The sequence below is a fragment of the Aegilops tauschii genome, chromosome 7 (genome assembly GCF_002575655.3).
Source record: "Aegilops tauschii subsp. strangulata cultivar AL8/78 chromosome 7, Aet v6.0, whole genome shotgun sequence".
Lineage (NCBI taxonomy): Eukaryota > Viridiplantae > Streptophyta > Magnoliopsida > Poales > Poaceae > Aegilops > Aegilops tauschii.
Window position 1 is genome coordinate 581,254,248 of NC_053041.3, and position 25,331 is coordinate 581,279,578.

General features: G+C 46.3%; 2 protein-coding genes and 1 long non-coding RNA gene across 6 annotated transcripts; 2 read left to right on the top strand and 1 right to left on the bottom strand.

The window, feature by feature from the left end:
• The first annotated feature begins 301 nt into the window (after positions 1-301).
• Positions 302-3,384, top strand: LOC120969629 (uncharacterized). Its single transcript, XR_012188601.1, has 2 exons — positions 302-1,188; positions 2,105-3,384. It is a non-coding gene; the product is annotated as an uncharacterized lncRNA (long non-coding RNA).
• Positions 3,385-6,702: 3,318 nt separating this feature from the next.
• On the top strand, positions 6,703-8,027 carry LOC141026445 (uncharacterized). 2 transcript variants are annotated; one of them, XM_073503018.1, is made up of 2 exons: positions 6,703-6,745; positions 6,853-8,027. In XM_073503018.1, exon 2 carries the CDS (start codon positions 7,041-7,043, stop codon positions 7,584-7,586), a length of 546 nt encoding a protein of 181 aa, XP_073359119.1. In that variant the 5' UTR covers positions 6,703-6,745; positions 6,853-7,040; the 3' UTR covers positions 7,587-8,027. Both variants share the same exon structure in this region, with proteins under 2 accessions (XP_073359119.1, XP_073359120.1).
• Positions 8,028-12,046: 4,019 nt separating this feature from the next.
• On the bottom strand, positions 12,047-13,970 carry LOC109744699 (uncharacterized). 3 transcript variants are annotated; one of them, XM_020303850.4, is made up of 2 exons: positions 13,368-13,970; positions 12,047-13,264 (listed from the first exon to the last, which is right to left on the bottom strand). In XM_020303850.4, exon 2 carries the CDS (start codon positions 13,247-13,249, stop codon positions 12,188-12,190), a length of 1,062 nt encoding a protein of 353 aa, XP_020159439.1. In that variant the 5' UTR covers positions 13,250-13,264; positions 13,368-13,970; the 3' UTR covers positions 12,047-12,187. The 3 variants fall into 3 exon arrangements, with proteins under 3 accessions (XP_020159439.1, XP_020159438.1, XP_020159437.1); XM_020303849.4 differs by having other exon boundaries at positions 12,047-13,253; positions 13,368-13,959; XM_020303848.4 differs by having other exon boundaries at positions 12,047-13,258; positions 13,368-13,956.
• Between the last annotated feature and the right edge of the window lie 11,361 nt (positions 13,971-25,331).

Consider the following 25,331-nt stretch of genomic DNA (forward strand, 5'->3'; position numbering starts at 1 on the left):
CGCAGGTAGTGGGCACCCATCGAACATTGCCATGTTGACCTCTACAGATCGATCTCGTTTTTTTCTTTGAGGGGTTACGGATCGATCTCGTTTTTTTTTTTTTGAGGCAAATTACAGATCGATCTCGTGGGCATCAGCCATGGGCGGGCGGATGCAGGGGACGGGCCGGGTGGGCTGTGGCCCACCCAGAATTTTGGGAAAATTGTGAGGTATTCCGAATGTTGGTGGCCCAATGACCCAGCTTCTGTCCACAACCCGAGCGTCGAGCAACTCCACAGCGAGATGGAGATGAAGACCTAGGTCTGGCGGCTGCCATCTCTTGATGTCGAGCCAAGGCATGCACGCCCAGTGATATGTGATCGCCAGCTCCAGATGCACCACGACGCTGCCGCCATCATGGTCGCCTCCGGCGGCCGGAGCTAGCTCCGCCTCCCCTCCCCGCCGTCTGGATCTTCCCCTTCCTCGTCTTCCGCAGCAGCTAGAGCACCGAGCGACGCAGCTCCCAGGTCGTCCAGGTCCAGGAGGCAGCAGCACGACGGCCCTTTCCTCCATCAGCAGCTCTCCTCCGGCACCCCTTCCTCCAGCAGCACAAGACCAGCCTCCCCCGTTCCCCCAGCAGTAGCAGTAGCTCGGCCGCCACACCTCCCTCTGCATCTTCAAGGATTAATCGCTTCTGTCCATTACTCCTGTATTGTTTTTGCATAACATATTTTACTAGAATACTACTCCCTATGTAAAGAAATATAAGAGCGTTTAGATCACTACTTCTTTACGGATACAATATTTACAGTGCTAGAATCTCGGATTTACAAAAAGCTGGCGGATAAATGGTCGACCGATAAGCGATTGATCTCTATTTTGAGGCTGGCTCATAAGTTAACGATTAGTGATATCCTGATCATTATTCTCTCAGCAAAGTAAATCTTGTTTTTTATTCAACTTGCACCTATGGTTTATTTTTCAACAGCATGGTCTGTCCAAGGATTTTAATAATTTGCATATGTCTTTTTCAGATACCTGTCTTGTAACCATGAGAGGCAGCATCTTATACTCTTCATTTCGGAGGATTTCCCAGGGCCACCCACCCAAGTCCAGTGGATTTCACAGGTCATCTCCACTGGCTGCTCAGAGGTTTGGGCGGTCCAAAAGATGGATTGCTACTTCCGATGGTTTACCCCATGAAAAGATGTAAGTTTCTGACCAATGATTATTTGTAATTCTTTCACCTCTTGTAATTTCCTTGTAAAGCAGTTAGGAAGTTGTGTTTAGAGTTCATCTAGACATGATTCTTAGTTCTTAATATTGTAAAAGTGCGTTTACAGCAGCTGATAATTGCATGAAACAAACCTGCAATAGCAGATCAGTTCTATAAATATGCATTTTGCAGTTTCAACAAATCTGTAACCACTATGGAGACATAGAGCTGAACAAAGCAGAGAGCATGGAAAGCTCTGCTTACGAAGCCAATAAATGCCTAGAATTATGTTTGCTAGTTCTAAAATACAGAATATTATTACTCTTGAAATGGCTAAAATAGTAGGGAAGGAACTAACAAGTCCATGCTAATTGCAGACTCACTTCCTTTGCTACAAATCACTGTATGTAGGCCCTAAGTATGTCCCATCTCTGTCCAAAATTCAAAACGTATTTCATTTTAGATGTGTTATAAGAGAGTATCAAAGATCAAGTTACAAAAATGGGTGTGGCATTAGAGGGTACTGATTTTTTTTCACATGTGTACGGACTGCTAACTGGAATAGTTATCGATATATGACATGGGTCGTGCAATAAGAAATCATAGCAACTTTTCTTTTCCTTGCCCACGGTCTCCACTTTTTAATGGAATAAATTTCATTCTACATTAGTTTGTACAAGTCTGTTTTGACATCAATTGTAATATATGCAGTTCAGTCCTGCTTGAATATAACAACGTTTCCATAATGCATGCCTTTTTACCTCTATGCAATCTCATAGATTACCAAGAATTAGTCATTGTACTAGAACTGTGCACTGCTTGCTACTAGAACTGTGCATTGCTGACTCACTTCCTTTGATAAAGGATTATAATTTGTGCATAACTTCTTTGTTTTTCTGTTCTATACAGGATGCTTGTGAATGATTTAGTTTGCCCGGTCAAGTATTTCATGGAGGAAGTTCCGCTGCTTGAACCCTTAGATGACAATATTCTCTTGAAGACCGTTGGAGGACCAAGAGGGAAGACACTGGTTGCATGGAAAGCTGGGAAAACCATCAGAAGTCTGCCAGAGCTGATTGCAACATATCAATTGCGTGGATGTGCCCTGGGCAACCATCTCCGGTTAGAGAACTTAAAGATTTCTCGGTCTTCAGGGAGGTTTGTTCTTATAGACACTGCAGAAATTGGTCCCACTGAGAAGAAGGGAAGCTTCATACAGGACTGGAACCTGGGTGGAGATGTCCTTGATACGATTGCTAGGAGAGTTTTGGGTGTGGGTACCCCTTACCCCAAGGACCTTGAGAAATACATCAACAATATATGCGGTCAGCGGAACCTAAGCTTTGGCGTCTTCTGTACAATTCATTGTTTTTATCCCCAGAAGCCCGCTATTGGCTAAGAGTCTATGTTAATCAGATGTCCCGAGAAGACTTCGAATCCCTCTCCAGAGACATGAAGCATAAGATGCAAGAGTTCTTTGGAAAGCTACCTTATGAAGGAGGAGTGGAGGAGGAGGGCTCGCTGAAATGGCTGTCAGTAAACGAGGAATTCATCCGTGCTACGCTCGCTGAGTCAAGGAAAGATGCACAAAATAGGGTTACTGGTCCTAACTATCTGAGCACTGAGAAGGCCAGGAAAAGAGACTTGGGTAGATGGCTGGTCTGTGTCAACCGCGACGGTTTGACACATGGGACGAAGACCAAGGCGAAACACCTCAAAGATATCAAAAGATTTATGCTCACTGCACAACACATATTGCAGCTGCTACATGTGGAGTTCGATGAGCTGGACCAGAAATACATTGATCTGTGCGACGAGGATAATGAGCTGCGGGAGCTCCTCAGCATCGAAGGGATATTCTTCGAGACCCCAGAGACCTGGAGGACTGCCATTGAAGCACTCGAGAAGGATATTCAGGCAGTGCAGGAACTAAAAGCGAAGAATTTGGTGCTGCTGGCATAGGCATTAACACCCGAAGCGGCTAATCAGGCAAATGAATGGGTCTCCTATCTCAAGTGGCTGGAATGTCATACTGCTGGTTTGCTTTGTCATCGAAATGTTTGGGATAGCACCACTTTGTTGTCGTTGTAGTACTGATATTTCCTGCTGTAGCTGTTTGTAGGCTGGTTACCTGCATGCATGTGTTCCTCGAGTTGTCTGATAACCGGGGCACATTGTGGTTGCTGCTACTTGCTGCGTTTGTGTCTTTGTGTGGTATCTTACTGGAGTTGAGATTTTATCTGTTGCGTTGTGTCTTGGACCTGTTGTAACAGGAAGGCGAGGAGCACAAAGTGCGGTGGTGCTCCATTTTGTCAGGTTTCTAGGAGAGTGTTGTCTAGGGTCATCATTTTTGTGTCTATGAGACTCTGCTGAGTTGTGCGCAACCTGCTCCAGGTGGTTTGATGAGTGTGGCTACAGCTCTCTTGTGTTACTCCGGGCGGCTGGTCCATGTGGTTTGATGAGTTTGGCTACAGCTCTTTTGTGTTACTCCGGGTGCCCATGGACGCTCCTTTAGTACTTATTTGCAGGTGAAGATTTTGAAGGGATTCCAATGACAAGTCTTATCTGCTAGATGTCCAGTCCATGGAGCCGACGCACCAACAGACTACATTACTTACGAAGGCAGCTTCAAGAACTGACGCCATCGACCGGAGCACACACACACGCCGGCCATCAGTTCCCTACACCCACCATCTAGCTGGTTTTAGTAAGAGACGCCCCCGGTGGCGAGCATTCGGAGCTCTGGGTCAGCGGGAATGCGAGCGGCATGGCTTTGTGCGTGCCTCGCATGGCCAGAGCATGAATCAGCTCAGCCCTGCCCCGCCGTCGGCCTTCTCGCAGCTTTTCTTCGTGCTCTAGTTCGCCACAATAATCTTCATGTTCGTCCAGCGCATCTTGCCCCCTTCTGTCCTCGTCGTCTTCAAGTTCAAGCTCATGGCAGCGGCGACATCCAAATCTCCAAATCTTAGGCGGGATAAGTTGTCCAACCCAGCCTGAGGAGCTCGCCGTTGCTCGACCACCAGGAAGAAGCTCGCCGGAGCTCCGCGCTTCTCCGGCCACCGACGAGTATACCCAGAGATTCGCGCCGCTCTCCGGATCACGTACGCGTTCTCTGAGGCGCAAATGGAGGTCCCAGTCGTCCGGAACCGTCGCCGGAGGCCGTCTGTCCATCGCTGCCGACGTGACCATGGGCGAAGGCGTATTCGGTGGAGTACGCTATCATCGCCAGTTCAGCTCGAGCCGAAATATCTATCCTGCGGGTGAGCGGACGATAACTAACTGTCGCACATCAACAACTTGATGATGATGCTTTTTTTTTTTGCGGGTAAAACTTGTAGTACTCACATCACAGAAAATTACAATCAATGTTGTTCAGCTCAATAGCTTCAGGTGGCCCGCACCCTAGCCAGGTCATAGTCCTACCTTCTAAACGAGCAAAGTTTCGCCAAAGAATTACTAACTTTATTCTGAGACCGACTAATATGAGTAATACTAGTTCTACGAAGACTCACAAGATACTTTATCTTCTTCACCAAGGAAGAATACATCGATCTATCAACGCCGTGGGCTTGAATCATCTTTACTGCTACTGAGCTTGAATCATCTTTACCTCCAAATTGAGTAATTATAACTTTTTAATTCATTATTTGGAGATTGCTATCCATTGGTGCTGGTTTCAGAATTTTCTAAAATTATAAATATTTTAGTTATGTATTTATTTATATGTTGCATTCGATTCCGTGAAGCCGGTGTTGCAGGAACCCTAACTGCAAATTGTTTATGACCCTCCCAAGACCCTCAGAAAACTCACTACTTTAATTCAAGCTAACCTCCTATCATATGCCTCTAGGCAGTTTGCGTTTCTTTGATTATGTTTGTGACATGTATGCTTCATGCTTGATGTCTGTATATTTATGTGGTCCGATGATATCTTGGCTACATTCGTGCAGTGTTGTTGAACTCAAGAATGCATCGGGTATCAACATGGCTTTTTTGTGTGGAAGAAAGGTAGTTTTATCTAGCTACAATTGCTTTAAACAGATGTAAACCGACCACGAAACAGTTTTATAATAAAGGTGAGGTAGCGACAACTTTGAGTACCATCAATCCTTTCAACTTAACCCCAACAAGAATCCCAGGAATTCTCCCTTGTTCCAAACCCCGAGGAAGCAATTCGCAGAGACAACATTGTTGCCTTAGCAATTGTTAAGGTTGCAGTAGTTATCTAATCCAACGCTACGGTTCATTGAGTCATCTATAAACTATGGACACTGCTATTCGAATATGGGTGTATATATGTACCCACACATGTGGATCAAATCTTATTGCCACTCATTTCTTCGTGTAAAAGTACAAATTATTTTTTTCTTCACAAAACACCACTATTTTTTTAGACGACAAAACACCACTATTTGGGGTGATCTATTGAACAAAACACACAAAGAGAGCTAGCCGGTTTGATAAATAATTAGAGGCAGCCAGGCCCATTGTCCGGGCTCATGTGATGTCCACCGTGTCCGCTCGTGCTCCAAAACCGAGCGGACACCCCACCGCTCCGTGTGCCCAGCGTGCCACCACCCCGCCTGACTCCATCCACTCGTTGCTCTCAGGCGATGTCGCCTACAGTACCATGCAACATCCGCTCGTTGCAGCCCCAGCACTATGTGCATTTGTTTTTTTTTCACAAACATGTATTAGGACTTTTTTTTTCCTTCTTCTTTTGGCACACGATTTAGGGGTGCATATCTGACTAAATGTTATTTTTCCTGTTGTTCAGACTAACTGACTAAACGGATTCAAAACACATAAGCTTTTTTTTAGGCAATCCCACGAAACTCTATTAATTTGTCACAATGTTTATACGGACAAACGTATGATCACCTATGACGGCCGGCTCCCAGTGTAAGAGCATGTTTCGCTAAATTATGAGCCTTGATATTTGAGCTCGTGTACTTATGACTGAAAAGACAACTACTCCCTCGGTACCATTGAACTGCTAAAACGACATATACTCCCTCCGTTTTTATTTAGTCCGCGTATTATCTTTGGTCAAAGTCAAGCTTTATAAATTTTGACAAAGTTTATAAACAAAAATATTAACATATACAATAACAAATCAATATCATTAGATTTATTATTGAAATGAATGTACTTTCACACCATTTTGATTTTTTAGATCAATTTTTTTTTCTATAAACTTGGTCAAATTTTACGAAGTTTGACTTTAGTCAAATCTAATATGCAGGGTAAGTAAAAATGGAGGGAGTATTATGATACAGAGGTAGTAATAAATAAACTGGAGCGGTCTAAAGTCTCTCGAACAATCGCACCATAAACTGCTGCACTCCCCAACACTCCTGTATATTATATACTCAAAACACATACCCAAAAGAGTCCAGGGAAGACAAGGCTTTGCGTGGGCTGATGCTTGGTAATATGGCCCAATCGGCCCATGGTTTAGCATATAAGACGAGAAGAACGGAGCGTCTCGTTCCATTCCCCAATCTCGCCGCCGCAGCGCCTGCTTCGGTTCGTCGAGTCCCGCTGCAGGTATTGCTTAATCGTTCCCGTTCGATTCGTCCAGTTTCCTGGAGTTGCTTGTTCTTGGGGAGCTAAGTGGCACGTTCTGATTGATTTTCCGTCTTTTTTGTCCATAGTTCGTCCGGATCCGGAAGAGAGAAGAGGAGGAGCAAGTTGGGACAGATGAAGGCGCGGCAGTTGGTGAACGTGGTGATGCGGAGGTACGGCATGGGCAGCAGCCTCTATGCGGTGAGCCGCATCAAGCCCGAGGAGCAGCTCTTCTACCCATCAACCAAGGAGGCGCAAAGCCTCAAGCACGGGGGAGATGGAGACCATCTCCATCTCCAGGATGCCCGCGCCCAGCCTGAGGCTGGAGCTCTCCGTCTCCAAGGAGGACAAGAGGCTGGATTTCCTGCCTTTCTACGAGCGCGGCAGCAAGATCCTCTGCGTCGACGCCGAGGGCCGCACCGTCCTGTACGACACCGACGCCGGCCTCCTCCACTCGATGCCCTGCCTCGGCAGTCCCAAGGGGCCCAATCCTGTCTCCTTCTCCATCCTGGACAGGGAGCCCCGGGATCCCGGGCGGGCGGACGCCTTGTACGTCATGGGCAGGTGCTGCAACTACTTTGACTTGGAGGCCCTCATGTACTGCGACCCCTCCAGCGGCAGGAAAGGCTGGCGGTGGCATCAGCTCCCGCCGCCGCCTCCGCCGCAGGTGCCACGCGCTCATCCACGACGAAGGCGACCCCATCCTCGTCGTCTCCGCCAAGACGAGCGGCGTTGGCACCCACTGCTTCAACACCTCCACCAACAGGTGGTTCAAGGCCGGACGCTGGACGCTGCCGTTCGTCGGCCGCGCCGAGCGTGTTAGCGAGCTCGACAACCTCTGGTTTGGCATCGGCGGCGGCTGGCCCTACGACCTGTGCGCGATGGACCTCTACTCCCTCGGCGCCGGCGCCGGCGCCGAGGCTCCGGGGCTGGCGTACAGCTGGGGAGACCTTAGCCTGCCGGACGACTGGGTGATGATGGACTGCAGCATGGTGTACCTGGGCGGCGGCAGGTTCTGCGTCGCCAAAATCTTTGAGTTCCGCGTCGGCGATGACCGGTTGGGGATGGGCGCTGTCATCTCTGGCTTGGAGGTGGTGCGCCGCGGCGAGCCATCCAAACTCGTGATTGTCAAGCACAAGTCCAAGTTCTACAAGTTTACCAGGGATGAGATCGAGTGTATCCTCTAGAACAATGCTAAGTAGCAGGGGAGCAAACAATTTCTAGACGAGTGCTATGTGATGTGAGGATTGACTAGTTTCTTGCACAGCAGTCAGCAGCACTTGTGTGCGATTTGATTTGGTTGTAATGTAAATTTCCTCCTGCTCCGTTTGCTGTCCCAAATCTAACTTATAATCCCTCTGTTCATAAATACTTGTCGCTGGGTGGGGACTCTCCGACCAGGTGAAAATGGAGTCCTCCATCCACCATCACCTCCCCTGCTGTTGCTCTTCTACTCCTCGCTGCTGCTGTTGGAGTATCTCTGCTGCTGCTGCTCCTCGCTACTCTTCTACTCCTCGCTGCTGCTGTAGGTGAGTCCTCTGCCCCGCCTCTGCTGTTGGAGTAGAAATTCAATTGAATGGGCAGTAGAGAAATTCAATTCAATTCAATCAAAACTGCACTGTTTGTCAAAAAAAAAACACGATCAGGAAATTCAGAGGCATTAAGATCCAACTCACCCGTGCACGGTTCCACAACTTCTAGCATTTGTGCACTACAACTCTATCGAAAACCAATTTTTGCGTGGCTGTTGCAGCGGAAGAAGACAGCATGAATCAACCACATCCTTTTGTCAATCCGATCCTCTTCTTCCAAAGAGTTTGTTAACACCACAGTTGGCAGTATGTATATCTAACTGAAGCAAACAAAAGAGCAATAAGAGTAAGACACCCACCGAGCAGTCACTGCTCAGGCAAAATTCACATGTACGCGATCGTGCAGCACACTGAAATTAGTATGTAAAGCTCACTGTTCTCAAGTTCTGATCAGTTCAGTACCTTAGTAAGCAATAACACAAGCTTCCATACAAGCCAACAAGCCAAGAAGATACCTGCTACTACTATAGTGTTGATTCTGAATTTGTTTCACATCACAACATGAAGAACACCTGCAAAACAAGGCAATAGAAATGATGAATGCAAAATGTAGCAGTGGGTGAGAAATTGACCGTCAAGACGCGGTTAAGTGCAGAATATTTTGCTTTTACATTTTACCTAATGGTCATTTTGGCAAAAACTGACATGGACATGGAATCAGTTAGGACCCAGCAGCACACAGACCGCAGCTACAAGATTACAACCCCATAGTAGTGAGTGGACGCATGAATAATTTGCCAGCCATATCAACATTGATATCAATCAGGTTCAGTAACCATGGGCTCACACAACACAACACAAAAACAAAGCACACAACTGCTGAACTACACTGAAACTTAAACATGGTTGGAGTGCTACTAGTCAATGAATCACCAAGAACAGTGAGATCATCTTTTTCTTCAGATAATAATGGAGTACTTATGGGACATAATTATCTTAGTTTAGGCTTCTTCAGTAATGAGCTTAGCTGTGAGATACTCCATTTGTGGTGATAAGTACTCCATTTGTGGAGAGGGGAGGAGTGCATTCAGAGAAGAGAATGGAAGGCACAGGGGGAGTACTTGCAAGTCCTACACTAAACCCTACACTAAACTACAGATGCAAAAAGAGAAAGAGAAGAGAGAACAAGGGAGAAGAGATGCAGATCCTCTAATTTGGTGGAGCTAGTGGATCACCCAACAGCTCCTTAGTATTTTAAGTGTAGATTCGTCCATTATGCTCCGTATGTAGTCCACCTAGTGAAATCTCTACAAAGACTTATATTTAGGAACGGAGGGAGTAGCTAATTATGTTGATACATTTGTTAGTGTGGAAAATGTAAAGCCTTAGCCTGCATCCGCTCAACATGTGTGCCTGTGGTTGTGGGGAGCCTCGTCTTCTGTTCCTTGTCAGCCTGAATAATATAGTTCGGAAAAATCAACAATCCTGAAGTTGATTTTCTCGAATTGAGGAGCTCAAAACGCATACCCGCTACCTGGAAAATTCAAATATCGGAAACAACAGGGCTTAAGCAGAAATACCAAGTTTTCACCATACATCCATAACACTCTGACTTTCATTTTTCATCTCACTCCCAGTTTGCATACTCAGTTTTTTCCAGAACACCGCTCTTGTTCAAACTTGTGGATTTTTCCTACTGCTCCAACTACTGGAACGCGAAAAGGCGTTCATCAATCCCAAAATTGATAACGAGCAACTTACACACGTATGATGTATAGCCTGTATTATTACAACTAGTTCACTTGAACAACTTGTACAGAGTAACAGCAGTTGATCCAACGAGTTGAAATTCTCGCTTCAATTGGACTGGAAACACAAGTCCTCTGAGATCTACCCATCTATATACATTCAAATCCCGCACAACCCAACTTACCCACCCTATCCATCTAAACAAAAAGCTCGAAAAGAAAAAGAAAAACACTCCTCTTGGTTGTCACCCTCACGCAGTGCCCAAACATCCATATCGAGCTCCTCGCACAATGCTGACTGTCAGGGGTCCTCCGCCTCCACACGCGCCCCACCTTGATTCTGCTTTCAGTTTCTGCTTGGGGCCTACAGATCGATGCCTAAAAAGATAAATCAACATTTCTGTATGCCAGCAAATGACAAGTACTGCACCATAGTGACAAACAAAAACAAACCTATGAAGAATAGCCATCCATACTTGAATTCCAATTGGAAGTGCTCCATCGCTAGCGCTGCTAGGTTACTCGAACTAGCTCTGCACCATCAAAAAATATGTGAAGTAGCAACTGGCATTAACTTGAGACAAGAAAGACATTAATGGCGAATTGCACAACCAAGGGTCTTGGTGTGCTGCTTTTCATGCCATTGAAAAATATTTGTTACGAAAAACTGTAGGCTTTTATACAAACAGTACAAGTATGCCTAAACAAGTGTCTTGTTGTGCTGCTTCTCATGCCATTGAATAAAACAGTTGTTACAAAACACGGTAGGCATTTGTACCAACATTAATAATACCAACAGTACGCATTTGTACCAACATTTGTAATATGGTGCCTTTATCAGGAAAAAAAATGTAATATGCTGCCAAGCATTCATACATCAGAACCTAAAGCTGGCAGATGCATGGTAAACTTGGACAAGAAAAGGAAGTGATGAAAATATGAGATACTTACCCTCAAAACATGGTTGATTTGAGATTGAATAAACCTAGCCTTCAGCTCCTTAGCTTTCGCACACAAGTCAGCCATACTATCATTGTTGACAAGCCTGTTCCAGGAAGTTCATTGTGTTACTTACAGTTGAACATTGATAAAGCTGCCAGCTGCTAGAGGGACTCTTCAAATAGCGCTGATATTCACACAACAGAATTTCCAGACATAAAGGTATTTGTTTATCTCTAATTTTAAATTGACACTTGTGCTGTATTTTTTTTTTCTGTCCTCTATGTTGAGCTAATCCATGCTATCATGTTATTAATGTGTATTGGACTATCTACCTTGCATATACCACAGCAAGCAAAATAATTGGCTTTTAACGATGGAGGAACGTTCCCCATTTAAAGACCTAACAAACATTGCTGACAATGGGACTTCAGGCTCCATGAGTATTTGCTCATGATAGTAAGAAAGCACCGACCGGTAAAGAAGGATGGTATATGCCCGAATATCAGATGAGAAGAAAGCTGGCGTATCCCGACACCGAAAGAAATCTGCAGCAGCTCTGACTGCTAATGTCAATGAACCACCAGCATCTTCTTTGCTAGGGTCTGTTGACCCTACCCCTTTTAAAGATGTAACAAACATATCGACAAATGGTAATTCGACACACATGTTTTTCCTTTTACTCCTATACTACGTAGTATCCCTCGAATGTTCGTGTCTAACATGGTTGTCTATTGTGTACAGGTGATAACACAAGTGGGCTGCAAACCCCACTGTTGTTGATGAACCTTTGCCACAAAATCATGAAGGAAAGAGTGGTCAAGGATGGTATGCCTGGCACACCTGGAGAAGCTGCGAATACCCTGCCAACATTGCTGACAATGGGCCTTCAGGCTCCACGAGTCTCTCTAGGACGCATAAGCACGAATTTAGGGGTTGGCATGTACTCCCTCCGTAAACTAATATAAGAGTGTTTAGATCACTACTTTAGATCACTACTTTAGTGATCTAAACGCTCTTATATTAGTCTACAGAGGGAGTAAAAGTTAAAGATTACAGTCATATGAAGTTGGAACAGCAAACTGTATCATACATATAAGAAGGAACTGAGCACAATTAATATACATGGTGCTGTGAACTGCCGCAGTCTAAGAACATGGTTAGAGAAAGAAGAAAACAACTCATATGGGAGGAGCACTATTGATCTAAAGGATACACTGGATGCCTGCATAGCTGACACAGGACTTGTGCTTGATCATCTGGAGTTGGGCTGTTTCATCATGTACCACCTCCACACCGGTGATGACAGCAGCCTGCTTGTCACTCTTGGTCCTGCCCTCGACCCCAATGTCGAAAACTTTGTTGATGCAAAACCTGCCGGCTCCCAGGTAGAGCAGGCAGCCCCTTATTTGCACCCAGCCCCGAGGCGGGTCTAGGACTTGCCACTCGCGTAGCATCCTGGGAGCCCCGTCGTCGAGGCTGGAGAGGTCCGACGCGCACAGGTTGTTGGGGCTGCTGTCAGCCATGCCGAACCAGAGGTTGCCAAGCTCGGGGACATGCTCGGCCCTGCCGCAGAAGGGCAGCGCCCAGCGGCCAGCCTTCCTCCACTGGCGGCTAGCCGTGTCGAAGCAGTAGGTCCCGACGGGGCTGCGCCCGGAGGAGGATACGCAGATGGTGGAGCCTGCATTGAGCAGCGTGTAGGAGTGGATAGCGGTGCAGTCGTAGGCCGGGTCGTTGACGTAGGGCGGCGGCGGGAGCCGGCTCCACTCCCAGCAGCTGTTCTCGCCGTAGGCGAGGGACTCGAAGCTGCAGGAGCTGCGGCCGGTGGGGAACCTGTCCATGACGTACAGAGCCACGGCGACGCGGGGGTCGGGGCCGCCGGCGCGAGCGATGGTGAACGAGATGGGGCTGTCCCCCTTGGGCTCGCCGAGGTTGGGGGCAGGCTGGACGCAGCCCGAGCTCGCGTCGCAGAGGATGGTGTGGCCTGCCGAGTCGACGGAGAGGACCGCGCCGCTGCTGTCGCCGCCGCCGCCTCGCCCGTACAAGGGCAGGAAATCGAGCCGCATGTCGTCCAGGCGGTACGCCTCGAGCCTGAGCTTGGGCGCGGGCATCCTCGACAGGGCCGGAATCTTCTTCTTGGGCGCCGCCGCGGCTCGCGCTTCCTCTACGGATGCGTAGAAGAGCTTCTCCTCAGGCTTGATGCGGCTCACCGAGTAGGTGGTGCCTGTGCGCATCACCACGTTCACGAACTGCCGCGCCGCCCTCATTTACCTGCCCTGTCACTGAAAGATCAGATTTTTCTTCTTCTTCTGACATCGTAAGAGACAAACCAAACAGAATGAGAAAAATCGAACAGGAAAGATTGAGTTTTGGGAGCAGCAATACCTGCAGCAGGGGAGGACTCGACGAATCGAATCGGTTACTGCGGCGGCCAGGACTGGCGGCTGGGAGAACTGGGATGGAAGGATGGGATCTAGGTCTTGCCCCCTTCTGATCTTTTTTTTTTGAGGGTACCCTTTCTTCTGATCTTAAATGGATCAAACAGATGGGTAGACAATGGGCCGACTGGGCCGCATTACCACGGATCTGCCCAGACAAATTTAATGTATAAATTTGCATGGAGTATAAATTTGCATGCAAGTATTTTTTTGATGACAGAAAACAGTTGTAGTAGCATAATGCTAGTGCATATGTTTATGTTTTTGGGTTTCTGTCTTGTCATGCAAGTAATGCCCATGGGTGAGGTTGTTATAGGCTGGATGGGATGCTCCAAGGGAGGGAAAGGTGTTCGGTTTTTCGACTAACTGAATTGATGAACAAATTATCCTGCTAATTTACAGGAACCAATAGTTAGGGTGACCAAAATTTCAGTTCCGTTTACAGTTCTGACCAAAGTAAACCAAGTGGAAGTGAACAAGTATGACTTGCGACCAGCTGATGTACGCCTGAAAAGGACCACATGTGGATCCAATGAGTTGCCAAATAAACCTTCAAAATATTGAAAGACCTGGTCTCATCTGAGAAGAAAAAAAAGATAAATGTTTTAAAATACATAAATGTTTCTGTATACTATACTAATAAAAATATTTAAAAAATCTTGAGCTAAAAACTTTACATGCATGTGTCTATATTGTTTTCATCACTAAAGTGATTTTACTAGATGGTTTAGAGTTTAAAAAAATACAAAATAAAGAAACTATATGTTAAGGGGCGGTGTCAAATGCCTCTTATTTATGAACTTTGTTACACTGCATTTCCTAAATATTATATTTGATATAAGTTGGACATGTTGACAAGTATTTTAATTTCCAAATGGCAGGTCATAGGCCTTTCCAAATGGTAGGTCATAGGCCTGCCTCCTCCTCCCCTCCCTATCTAACGACTCCACCATGCTCTTGCCACCCCTGGGCCTGGCTAACTAGTGCAACATGTACGTACATAAGGACATCTCCACCGGCAGCCCCTGAAAAGGAACCCTGAAAAGACTTTGGGGTTGCCGGCTAGAAAAGGGCCCCGCATCGGCGGCCCCTAAAGGTTGCCAGCGCAGGGCGAGGCCCAATATTGTGGCCCCTCTGTCGGGGGGGGGGGGATGACCCCCGGGCAGGCTCAGGGGTATGAGTCAACTTTTCCATACGTTGGGACGGCCCAAGTCCCTCAGTCCGACTAGCCCTCTGATACATCTCCAACGTATCTATAATTTATGAAGTCTTCATGCTATTATATTATCAACCTTCGATGTTTTATATGCATTTATATGCTATTTTATATGATTTTTGGGACTAACCTATTAACCAGGAGCCCAGTGCCAGTTTCTGTTTTCTCCTTGTTTTAGAGTATCGCAGAAAAGGAAAACCAAACGGAGTCCAATTGACATGAAACTTGACGAAGCTTATTTTTGGACCAGAAGAAGGCCACGGAGTCAAAGAGTTGGGCCAGAAGAGTCCCGGACTGCCCACGAGGGTGGGGGCGCGCCCACCCCCCTTTGGCGCGCCTCCCTGCCTCGTGGACAGCTCGGAGACCCCCTGACTTATTCTCGACGCCAACACCTCTCATATATACCCAAACTTCCAGAAAGAAACCTAGATCGGGAGTTCCGCCGCCGCAAGCCTCTGTAGCCACGAGAAATCAATCTAGGCCCTCTCTAGCACCCTGCCGGAGGGGGCCATCATCACCGGAGGCCATGGAGGAGGATCTCGGAGAGGCCATCATCACCATGAAGGCCAAGGACCAGAGGGAGACCCTCTCCCCATCCAGGGGGGAGGCCATGGAGGAGGAAGCACAAGGGGGAGAACCTCTCCTCCTCTCTCTTGGTGGCACCGGAGTGCCATCGAGAGGGGAATCATCGCCGTGGTGATCGTCTTCATCAACATCACCATTATCATCACCATCCTCATCTATTTTACGCGGTCCATTCTCCCGCACCCCACTGTAATCCCTACTTGAACATGGTGCTTTATGCCACATATTATGATCCAATGATGTGTTGCCATCCTATGATGTTTTGAGTAGATATCCTTTGTCTTTGGGTTGATTGATGATCTAGATTGGTACGAGTTGTATGTTTTATTTTGGTGCTGCCCTATGGTGCCCTCCGTGTCGCGCAAGCGTGAGGGATTCCCGCTATAGGGTGTTGCAATACGTTCATGATTCGCTTATAGTGGGTTGGTGAGTGTCTGAAACACAAACCCGAGTGTTGTATGAAAACCTTCCTCGCCTCCTGACCATAGAGGTGATTTGAGAGGTAATCATCAGTGAACTGCTTTGGAAAGGCCTGAAAACAAGGATGTGCATAAATATCTTCTCTATATTGGAAATGGGGCAAAGGAATAAAAAAGGCAAGGTATAATAGTTAACACCATCTTGTAGTGAACTGATGTCTTCTTCATTGTGCAGACAAAGATCTTGTTGTTTTTTGTCGCTAATTTCTTTGACCTAACAATCTTTCTGAGTTTCTTGATTTGATTGATATTCATGGACAACTCATTTCCCCATATGCAAAAAGGGTCGAACAGTGGGTCAAAACCTCTGACAGCAGGACCTACATGTGCAAGACCAAATTGTTAAAAACCTGAATATTAGAATGGTTCCCGCAATTGCACAATAATGTGCTATTAGACAATGGACCATGCACGTGCTAACCTCGATTGTAAACCTCAGTGCTTCCCATTGTTTCCCTGCAACACATATAAGGTAGTTAGTCATCAGGTTAAGTAAGGGTTCACATGCTATTAGTAAAATATGTTGATGAAAAATAAGCACATTGCAGATTCATCAGATTAATTCAAGCCAAATGGAAAACCCATTTATCCAAACCAAGCATGATTAAGAACTAGGGAATATAGCAGTTGTATATGTTTCTCATGTATTAAGTGCAGCCAAATTCGATTTATTCCTCACATGCACAACAATACAAAATTCTACCCACGACAATTGGACATCACATTGCAGAATTGAACCAAGCAGTTAACTAAACACCACAACAAATGGACAAAACATTAACTGAGCACTACATTGCACAATATAACATACTCCTAATAGAAGATCAAACAGTTAACCAAATCAAGCATGCTTAACAACTTGGAAATATAGCAATTGTATTTGTTTCTCATGTATTTACTACAGCCAAATTTAATTTATTCCTCACATGGTATACAATAACAGAATGCACCCACAACTATTGAACATCGCATTGCAGAATTGAACCAAACAGTTAACTAAACACCACAACACAAATTAACCAAACGTTAACTGAGCACCACATTGCACAATGGATAACCAAACCAAGCATGCTTGACAACTTGGAAATATTGCAATTGTATTCGTTTCTCATGTATTTTGTAAAGATAAATTCGATTTATTTCTCACATGGAAGACAATACAAAATTGCGGCCTGAAGAGTTGAACATCACATTTGCAGAATTGAACCAAACAGTTAACTGGAGACGCCAACTAATTAACAAAACAGTTAATAAGTGAGCACCACACTACACGACATATAGAACATATACACTAGAGCAACAAATTGCATGGTAAAAGTAGATAGCACAATTCACTAGAATTTGTGAAGGAAAGGCAGGAGCAGCAGACGCAACGGGTAAACTGAGCATGCTTAATCGGCGTAGCTAGCAAATGGCAAGGTGCTCCTCCAAGATCTGGGGGTCGGCGCGAATGGCAACAATCGCGACCTCATCCGCGCGTGCGGCCGTGATTTGCTTCTCCGCTGCCAAATGCTCCTTGAGATCCTGGCTATACTGCATGCAGCATGGCTTAGGGCGACGCTTATTTGGTGGAGGGGTCGGTGATTTGGGTGGAAGATGTCGTGCTCGCACCGGCGGTCGGGGCATGTGGGATGTGGAAGGAGGAGGAGGATGGGGGTCGGGTGTGGATTACCTGCCTGGATAGACGAGGCCGAGCAGCGTGAAGGAGGGTCACCGACAAGGAGGCGGCGCTGCAAGTAAGGAGTGAAGGTTTCAACTTGTAAAGGAAGGCGGAAACAGGGGAAATGTGGCTTTTGGTAAGGGGGAGGGGGCGGGGAGGTAGATATTTCCGCGGAAGCCGAAAATTTGGAATCGCTTCAGCAAAAAAACTGGCGCGCAAAGTGTCATCAGACACGGTCCCTTATTCAGAACTGTGTATGATATGTGAACATCACAAACAATTCAGATAGCTTAACCCGTGTGTGATGAGTTTGAATGTCAAAAATTTTGGTTCGAATTTCCCTAGTTACAGTGGTCATCCACGTCATTGCATAATTTGGGTACACAAAGGAGACTACAGCACACCCACCCTTCTTAATCGAGCAAGTTCAGCAATTAAACAGAGCTAGCTGACCTAAACATTACTCTAACAAATTAAAGACCCGCGCTCTTAATTAAACAAAACAAAGAGTACTACTATGGCCGGTGCTCGTCGATCTCCGCCGCCATCTCCATGTCCAGCTCGCGCCTGAGGGTCTCCTGGGGAAGGGGCTCCATGGCATCCATCGCACCATACTAGGCAAGCATCTCCCCATCCGCGTCCGCCATCTCTTTGGAAAAGGCCGCCACGAGCTGGGCGTGGGCGGCCCCGATCTGGGCTTGGACGGGCTCCGTCGTTGCAAGGTATGCGGCGGAGGAATGGACGGCTGCTCGAACACTCTCGGCTATTGCCAACTCTTCGGCCGTAGGTTGCTGACCGTTGTCGGAGAAGCTTCGTTCGATTTGTGCGGTGACCGCCACGAGCTGGGCGTGGGCGGCCTCGACATGGTCGTGGGCAGCCTCCATCAGGGCTAAGGCCGCCGCTGTCGAACGAACAGATGTTGTGCCGCTCTCGCCAGTTGCTATCCCCGAGGCAGATGTTGCTGCCGCCACCTGGGAAGCAACAACGGCCGTTTGGGCTGCCTTGGCCGCCCGGTCGCAGATTGCGGCCGCGCTCATGCACCTTGTTAGCACGCACATGGCGGCTGCGGCCACGCTCTCGCTGGAGTGGGCCACCGAAGTTGCCCTCACGACGCGGTCCACGTGCCCATCTTTCACCGGCGATGATTGAACAGTGAAATGATATTTGGGGAGCGAGCTAGTGTGCTTGAGACGCCAGCTGTGGACTATAGCCGACGCACCTTCTCGCGTAAGCCATTGGCGTACTATACACCAACGGTGCTCCAGGATATTTCGTGCTGCATCTCACACGGTTGGTGATAATAAACTATGTGGGATCTACTTGATTTTTCATCTGGATTTGAATTACATAATGGGGTCACAACGGCAATGGACGGTGTTTGAATTGCTAGAGCTTTTATCTGTAGTGAACATGCAACTATATGTGTGTCGTAAAAGAATTGGAATTATTCAGGATTCGTTTGAACATTTATACATTAAATTGGTTTTCTGGCCATTTCAGGTGCACAATTCAAAATTAAACTACATGCACATGCTCCGGCGCACCAACATGGGTTGTAAAATCATATATGTGTCTATGGGTTTATGCTTATGTCCCATGCAAGAAATGGGGATGAAATTCGAACACCACGGCACCGTGGCTCTCCGGCAAACGTCGACGTACTTGCTTTTGTAATTCTAGTAAATCCAAAATTTGACCGAAATTCATGAAACTTGGCATGCTATCATGGAGCAGCATCAACATGTCGTGGTAAATTTTTTGTCCCATTTGGGGCAGGTTTGGTTATAAGCTTCTCATAAACCAGAGCTTGTGTGATGGTTTCGGTAGGGAACGTTTCACCGTTCTGGACGAAACGATATCCGTTGCCTCTTCTCGATTTCAATTTTTTTCCTAGTGTCAACATAGAACAACAGGAGTGTTGTGTCAATTTTTGGGATTTTTCAGGGTTCGCTGGACATTTTTACACATTAACTGAGTTTTCTATGCATTCATGTGCATAATTCAAATTTGAACTACAGGCACATGCTCTAATGCATATAAATTAGTTGAAAATTCAAATCTATGTCCTTGGTTGCCTGCTTAGGTCCCATGCAAGAAATGGGAATGAATGTCAAACACCCTGCACCATCACTCGTCCGCAAACATTGATATACCTGGTTTTTAAATTGTAGTAAATCCAAACATCGTCTGAAATTCATGAAACTTGGCATGCTGTCATGGAGCGGCATCAACATGCCGTGGTAAATCTTTTGTCCCATTTGGGGCAGGTTTGGGGATATGCTTCTCACAAACTAGAACTTTTCACAACAAGCCCGATGGTTTCGGTAGGGAACGTTTCAACTTTCTGGACGAAACGATATCCATTGCCTCTTCTCGATTTCAAATTTTTTTCCTAGTGTCAACATAGAACAACAAGAGTGTTGTGTTAATTTTTGGGATTTTTCGGGGTTCGTTTGGACATTTTTATGCATTAATTGAGTTTTCAATGCATTTATGTGCATAATTCAAATTTGAACTACATGCACTTGCTCTAATGCATATAAATTGGTTGAAAATTCAAATCTGTGTTCTTGGTTGCATGCTGAGGTCCCATCCAAGAAATGGGAATGAATGTCAAGCACCCTGCCACCGTCACTCGGCTGCAAACATTGAGATACCTGATTTTTAAATTCTAGTAAATCCAAAACTCGTCTGAAATTCATGAAACTTGGCATGCTATCCTGGAGCGGCATCAACATGCCGTGGTAATTTTTTTGCCCCATTTGGGGCAGGTTGTGTATATGCTTCTCACAAACCAGAGCTTCTCACAACAAGCATGATGGTTTCGGTAGGGAACGTCCCACCTTTTGGGATGAAACGATATCCATTGCCTCTTATTGCTTTCAAAAAAAATTTCGTGTCAACATAAAACAACAAGAGTGTTGTGTCAATTTTTTTGATTTTTCGGGGTTCGTTTGGACATTTTTATGCATTAACTGAGTTTTCAATGCATTTATGTGCACAATTCAAATTTGAACTACATGCACATGCTCTAGTGCATAAAAACTGGTTGAAAAAACAAATATGTGTCCTTGGGTGCATGCTTAGGTCCAATGCAAGAAATGGGAATGAATTTCAAACACCAGGGCGCTGTTGATTGCCGGCAAAACGTTGAGATACTTTATTTTTAAATTCTAGTAAATCCAAAACTCGTCTGAAATTCATGAAACTTGGCGTGCTATCATGGAGCGGCATTAACATGCCGTGGTAAATTTCTTGTCCCATTTGGGGCAGGTTTGGGGATATGCTTCTCAGCAACCAGAGTTCTCACAACAAGCCTGATGGTTTCGGTAGGGAACGTTTCACCTTTCTGGACGAAATGATATCCATTGGCTCTTCTCGATTTCAATTTTTTCCTAGTGTCAACATAGAACAACAGGAGTGTGTTGTGTCAATTTTTGGGATTTTTCGGGGTTCGTTTGGACATTTTTATGCATTAATTGAGTTTTCAATGCATTTATGTGCATAATTCAGATTTGAACTACATGCACATGCTCTAATGCATATAAATTGGTTGAAAATTCAAATCTGTGTCCTTGGTTGCATGCTTAGGTCCCATGCAAGAAATGGGAATGAATGTCAAACACCCTGCCACCGTCACTCGACCGCAAACATTGAGATACCTGGCTTTTAAATTCTAGTAAATCCAAAACTCGTCTGCAATTCATGAAACTTGGCATGCTATCATGAAGTGGCATCACCATGCCGTGGTAATTTTTTTGTCGCATTTGGGGCAGGTTTGGGTATATGCTTCTCACAAACCAGAGCTTCTCACAACAAGCATGATGGTTTCGGTAGGGAACGTCCCATATTTGGGGACGAAACGATATCCATTGCCACTTATTGCTTTCAAATTTTTTTCTCGTGTCGACATAGAACAACATGAGTGTTGTGTTAGTTTTTTGTGATTTTTCGGGGTTCGTTTGGACATTTTTATGCACTAACTGAGTTTTCAGTGCATTCATGTGCATAATTAAAAATTGAACTACATGCACATGCTCTAATGCATATAAATTGGTTGAAAATTCAAATATGTGTTCTTGGTTGCATGCTTAGGTCCCATGCAAGAAATGAGAATGAATGTCAAACACCCTGCCATCGTCACTCGGCCGCAAACATTGAGATACCTGGTTTTTAAATTCTAGTAAATCCAAAACTCGTCTAAAATTCATGAAACTTGGCATGCTATCATGGAGCGGCATCAACATGCCGTGGTAAATTTTTTGTCCCATTTGGGGCAGGTTTGGGTATATGCTTCTCACAAACCAGAGCTTCTCACAAGAAGCATGATGGTTTCGGTAGGGAACGTCCCACCTTTGGGGACGAAGCGATATCCATTGCCTCTTATTGCTTTCAAAATTTTTCTCGTGGCAACATAGAACAACAGGAGTGTTGTGTCAATTTTTGTGACTTTTCGGGGTTCATTTGGACATTTTTATGCATTAACTGAGTTTTCAATGCATTTATGTGCATAATTCAAATTTGAACTACATGCACATGCTCCAGTGCATATAAATTGGTTGAAAAATCAAATCTGTGTGCTTGGGTGCATACTTAGGTCCCATGCAAGAAATGGGAATGAATTTCAAACACCAGGGCATCACTGATTGCCGGCAAAACGTTGAGATACTTTATTTTTAAATTCTAGTAAATCCAAAAACTCGTCTGAAATTCATGAAACTTGGCATGCTATCATGGAGCGGCATCAACATGTCGTGGTAAATTTTTTGTCCCATTTGGGGCAGGTTTGGGGATATGCTTCTCACAAACCAGAGCTTGTCACAACAAGCATGATGGTTTCGGTAGGGAACGTCCCACCTTTGGGGAGGAAACGATATCCATTGCCTCTTATTGCTTTCCAAATTTTTCTCGTGTCAACATAGAACAACAGGAGTGTTGTGTCAAATTTTGTGATTTTTCGGGGTTCGTTTGGACATTTTTATGCATTAACTGAGTTTTCAATGCATGTAGTTCAAATTTGAAACTACAGGGCACCATGTGCATATAAATTGGTTGAAAAATCAAATCTGTGTCCTTGGGTGCATGCTTAGGTCCCATGCAAGAAATGGGAACGAATTTCAAACACCAGGGCACCGTTGATTGCCGACAAAACGTTGAGATACTTTATTTTCAAATTTTAGTAAATCCAAAACTTGTCTGAAATTCATGAAGCTTGGCATGCTATCATGGAATGGCACCCGACATCCTGTGGTATTTTTCATGTCCATTTTGATAGAAGGCGCACTCGAATAATAACATCCAACAAAGGCATTTTGAAAAAATAGCTGCCACTTTAATATCTCAAACGTTTGTATAATTCAAACCGTGTGCGTTATGTTAACCATTCACGTGACGCCATGTGTCTTGGTTTTAATGGCTGTAGGAGGTGCCGTGCGGACAGCTGCTTGACCTTGACTGAACGGGAGGTGTGCAAGCGCAGTCCGGTGCGCAGGCTGACCGAGAGGCGTGCAAGCTGTCCTCGAATGCGCAGGCTCACCGGGAAGCATGCGAGCTGTACGCTGCGCAGGCTCACTGGGAAGCGAGCCCTTTGACTTCCATGGCCGCCCGCGTTCCTCTTCGTGCGCGCCCCCCCCAGTGGCATGGGACGTCGGCGTCGAACGCTACCTCTCAGCGCCGCCAGCTTCCGTCCTCCCGCGCCTCGCCCATCGATCCCGGGATGACATGATGTTTGATTTACAAGTGAAGAACATTCTGTGCTGCATTGAAGACTTCAACAACGGCGTCCCGGAGGACGACAACGACAACAACGACGCGGCACGCTGCCTCCGCCGCCGCTGGAAATAGTTTTTTTCTTGGGTTTAATTCTGTATCTCGATCATATGAATATATTCGCAGTATGACTGAATGAAAGATATGGTTTGAGCGAACTTGTGTTTTTCTCTCTTAATGTACAGACTTATCAAACGATTTTCTTTTGAAAAAAATATCAATGGTTTTTAAATATAAAACACTCATCGCAAACGTTTTAGTTAGAACACCCGTATGCAAACCGGGAGCTTCCCCAGGAAGCCAAGGGAAAATGTGCCGAGCAGGAATTTTGCGGCTCTTAATCGCAAACGTTTTAGATAGAACACCGAATGCAAAGTGAGAGCATGATTTGTGCATCTCTTCAACGCAAACGGTTCTTTTGGATGACCCGTGTGCAACTACTTACAAAGAATTTGGTAAGATTTGCATCTGTCATATTGGGTACGTTGCCATTTGTCAAACTGGAAAGATTGACATTTGTTGATTTAGTAACATTGCCATTTGTCAACCTTGTAACACTGCGATTTGTCAAAATATGAAGCTAAAAATCACTAGCAGTATCTAATTTTTGCAACTAAAATTCAGCAATTAAGCATAGGTTTCATTCATAGATTAAGCAGTCATTCTTAATTTATACAAACAGTTCAACTCGACAGCTGAACCGACCAAACTTTTCCCCAATTGTTGCCAACCACGTACTGAAATAGCTAGTTCAACTATATATACTAGCTAATTTTAAGTACGTTGTACAGTTGCACCACATCTATAGTCAGATGAACTGAACAAAATAGCCCCTAAATACTACTACTACGGAGGGGCTTTGTACTACTTCCGGCCGCCTCTCCTCTACCGAGCGCGCTCAGTAAGAGGCAGAGAGGAGGAGCCTACCGATGAGCTGGACAACTGCAATACGGTGCCTGCCGCTGCTGCAGCTTCAGCGACGCTCACCTCGAACGCCCTCTGCCGCTCCAGACGACCCCTCTCGAAGCGGTGGTTCTCCACGTAGATCTCCTGATTCCTCGCCTCTGAGGTGGCGTGTGCCGCGGCCACGAGGGCGGTAAGGCTCTTTGCGTGCTCGACGAGGCACTCCTCCTCCTCCCGCAGGAACTCGGTGTAGCGCGCAAGGTCGCTGACGCACGTGCGGGCATCCACCTCCGCCTCCCGCCTTCGGGCGACGGTGGCGGAGCGGGTGATGACCCCGGCGGTCGACGGTGGACTGGCAGCCATGGCGGCCGACGATGGGGTGCCGGCCACGACCACCACCTCCCGCCGTCGGGCCGCGGTGGCGGAGTGGGTGATGGCCACGGTGGCCGGCAGCGGGGTGGCGGCCACGACAGCCACCTCCCGCCTCCGGGCTGCGGCGGCAGAGCGGGAGATGGCCCTAGCTTTCAATGGTGGTGTGGCGGCAACGGCGGCTGGCAACATCTGCCGACGGGCAGCGGCGGCGGAGCGTGTGGTGGGTGTTCCGTGCACACCCAACAGGGACGCCACGCGCACTACACTACACCGGGGACTGCGCCGCTGCCGCGGTGTAGCCTCCCAGCTGGAGCTGTCCTCTGATGATGGCGGAGTGGCTGAGTGACGATGACGGACCGGTGCCATTGGTGATTGTGGGAGAAGCAGACGAGATAAGCTACAGGGAGGGAGGGGAAAATGCGATGCAGGACTTGCTGGCTATGAGGGTTTATATAGCAGGCTGGTAAGCATTGGGATTTTGGGGGATTTCACCGAGTCGGGCGGGAAGCTTGCACGGGAACCTGCGAGGTTGCGCGGGAACGGGTTCACCGACGATTCATTGGCGCCACCATTTGGCCAAAAGAACGCCCCCGCACGCTGCGCAAGCTTGCATTGTAAGCCGTCTGCGGCAGCGGGGTGACAAGACGTGCGAGAGGAGGACAAAAGGCCACGTACACATAAGGTTAATAAAAAAAGTTTGCGATTTAATTACCTACTATACCCCCGTCCTGGTTTATAAGTATGATTTAACTAATAAAATATGAATGCATGTCGTCAAAGATTATATAGTTGGATGCGTATTTGAATATAGTTTCCAATTATATAATTTTTATAACATGCACTAACATTTGGTTGGTTAAATTTGAGGGCAAAGTATGGCACAGAATATAAAGGGGACTATAGACTAGACGGAGGTAGTAGCACATG

What these genes read in the sequence shown, in the direction of transcription:
- LOC141026445 (XM_073503018.1), top strand. Translation starts at nt 7,041, where the DNA reads ATGGAGACCATCTCCATCTCCAGGATGCCCGCGCCCAGCCTGAGGCTG.
- LOC109744699 (XM_020303850.4), bottom strand. Translation starts at nt 13,249, where the DNA reads ATGAGGGCGGCGCGGCAGTTCGTGAACGTGGTGATGCGCACAGGCACC.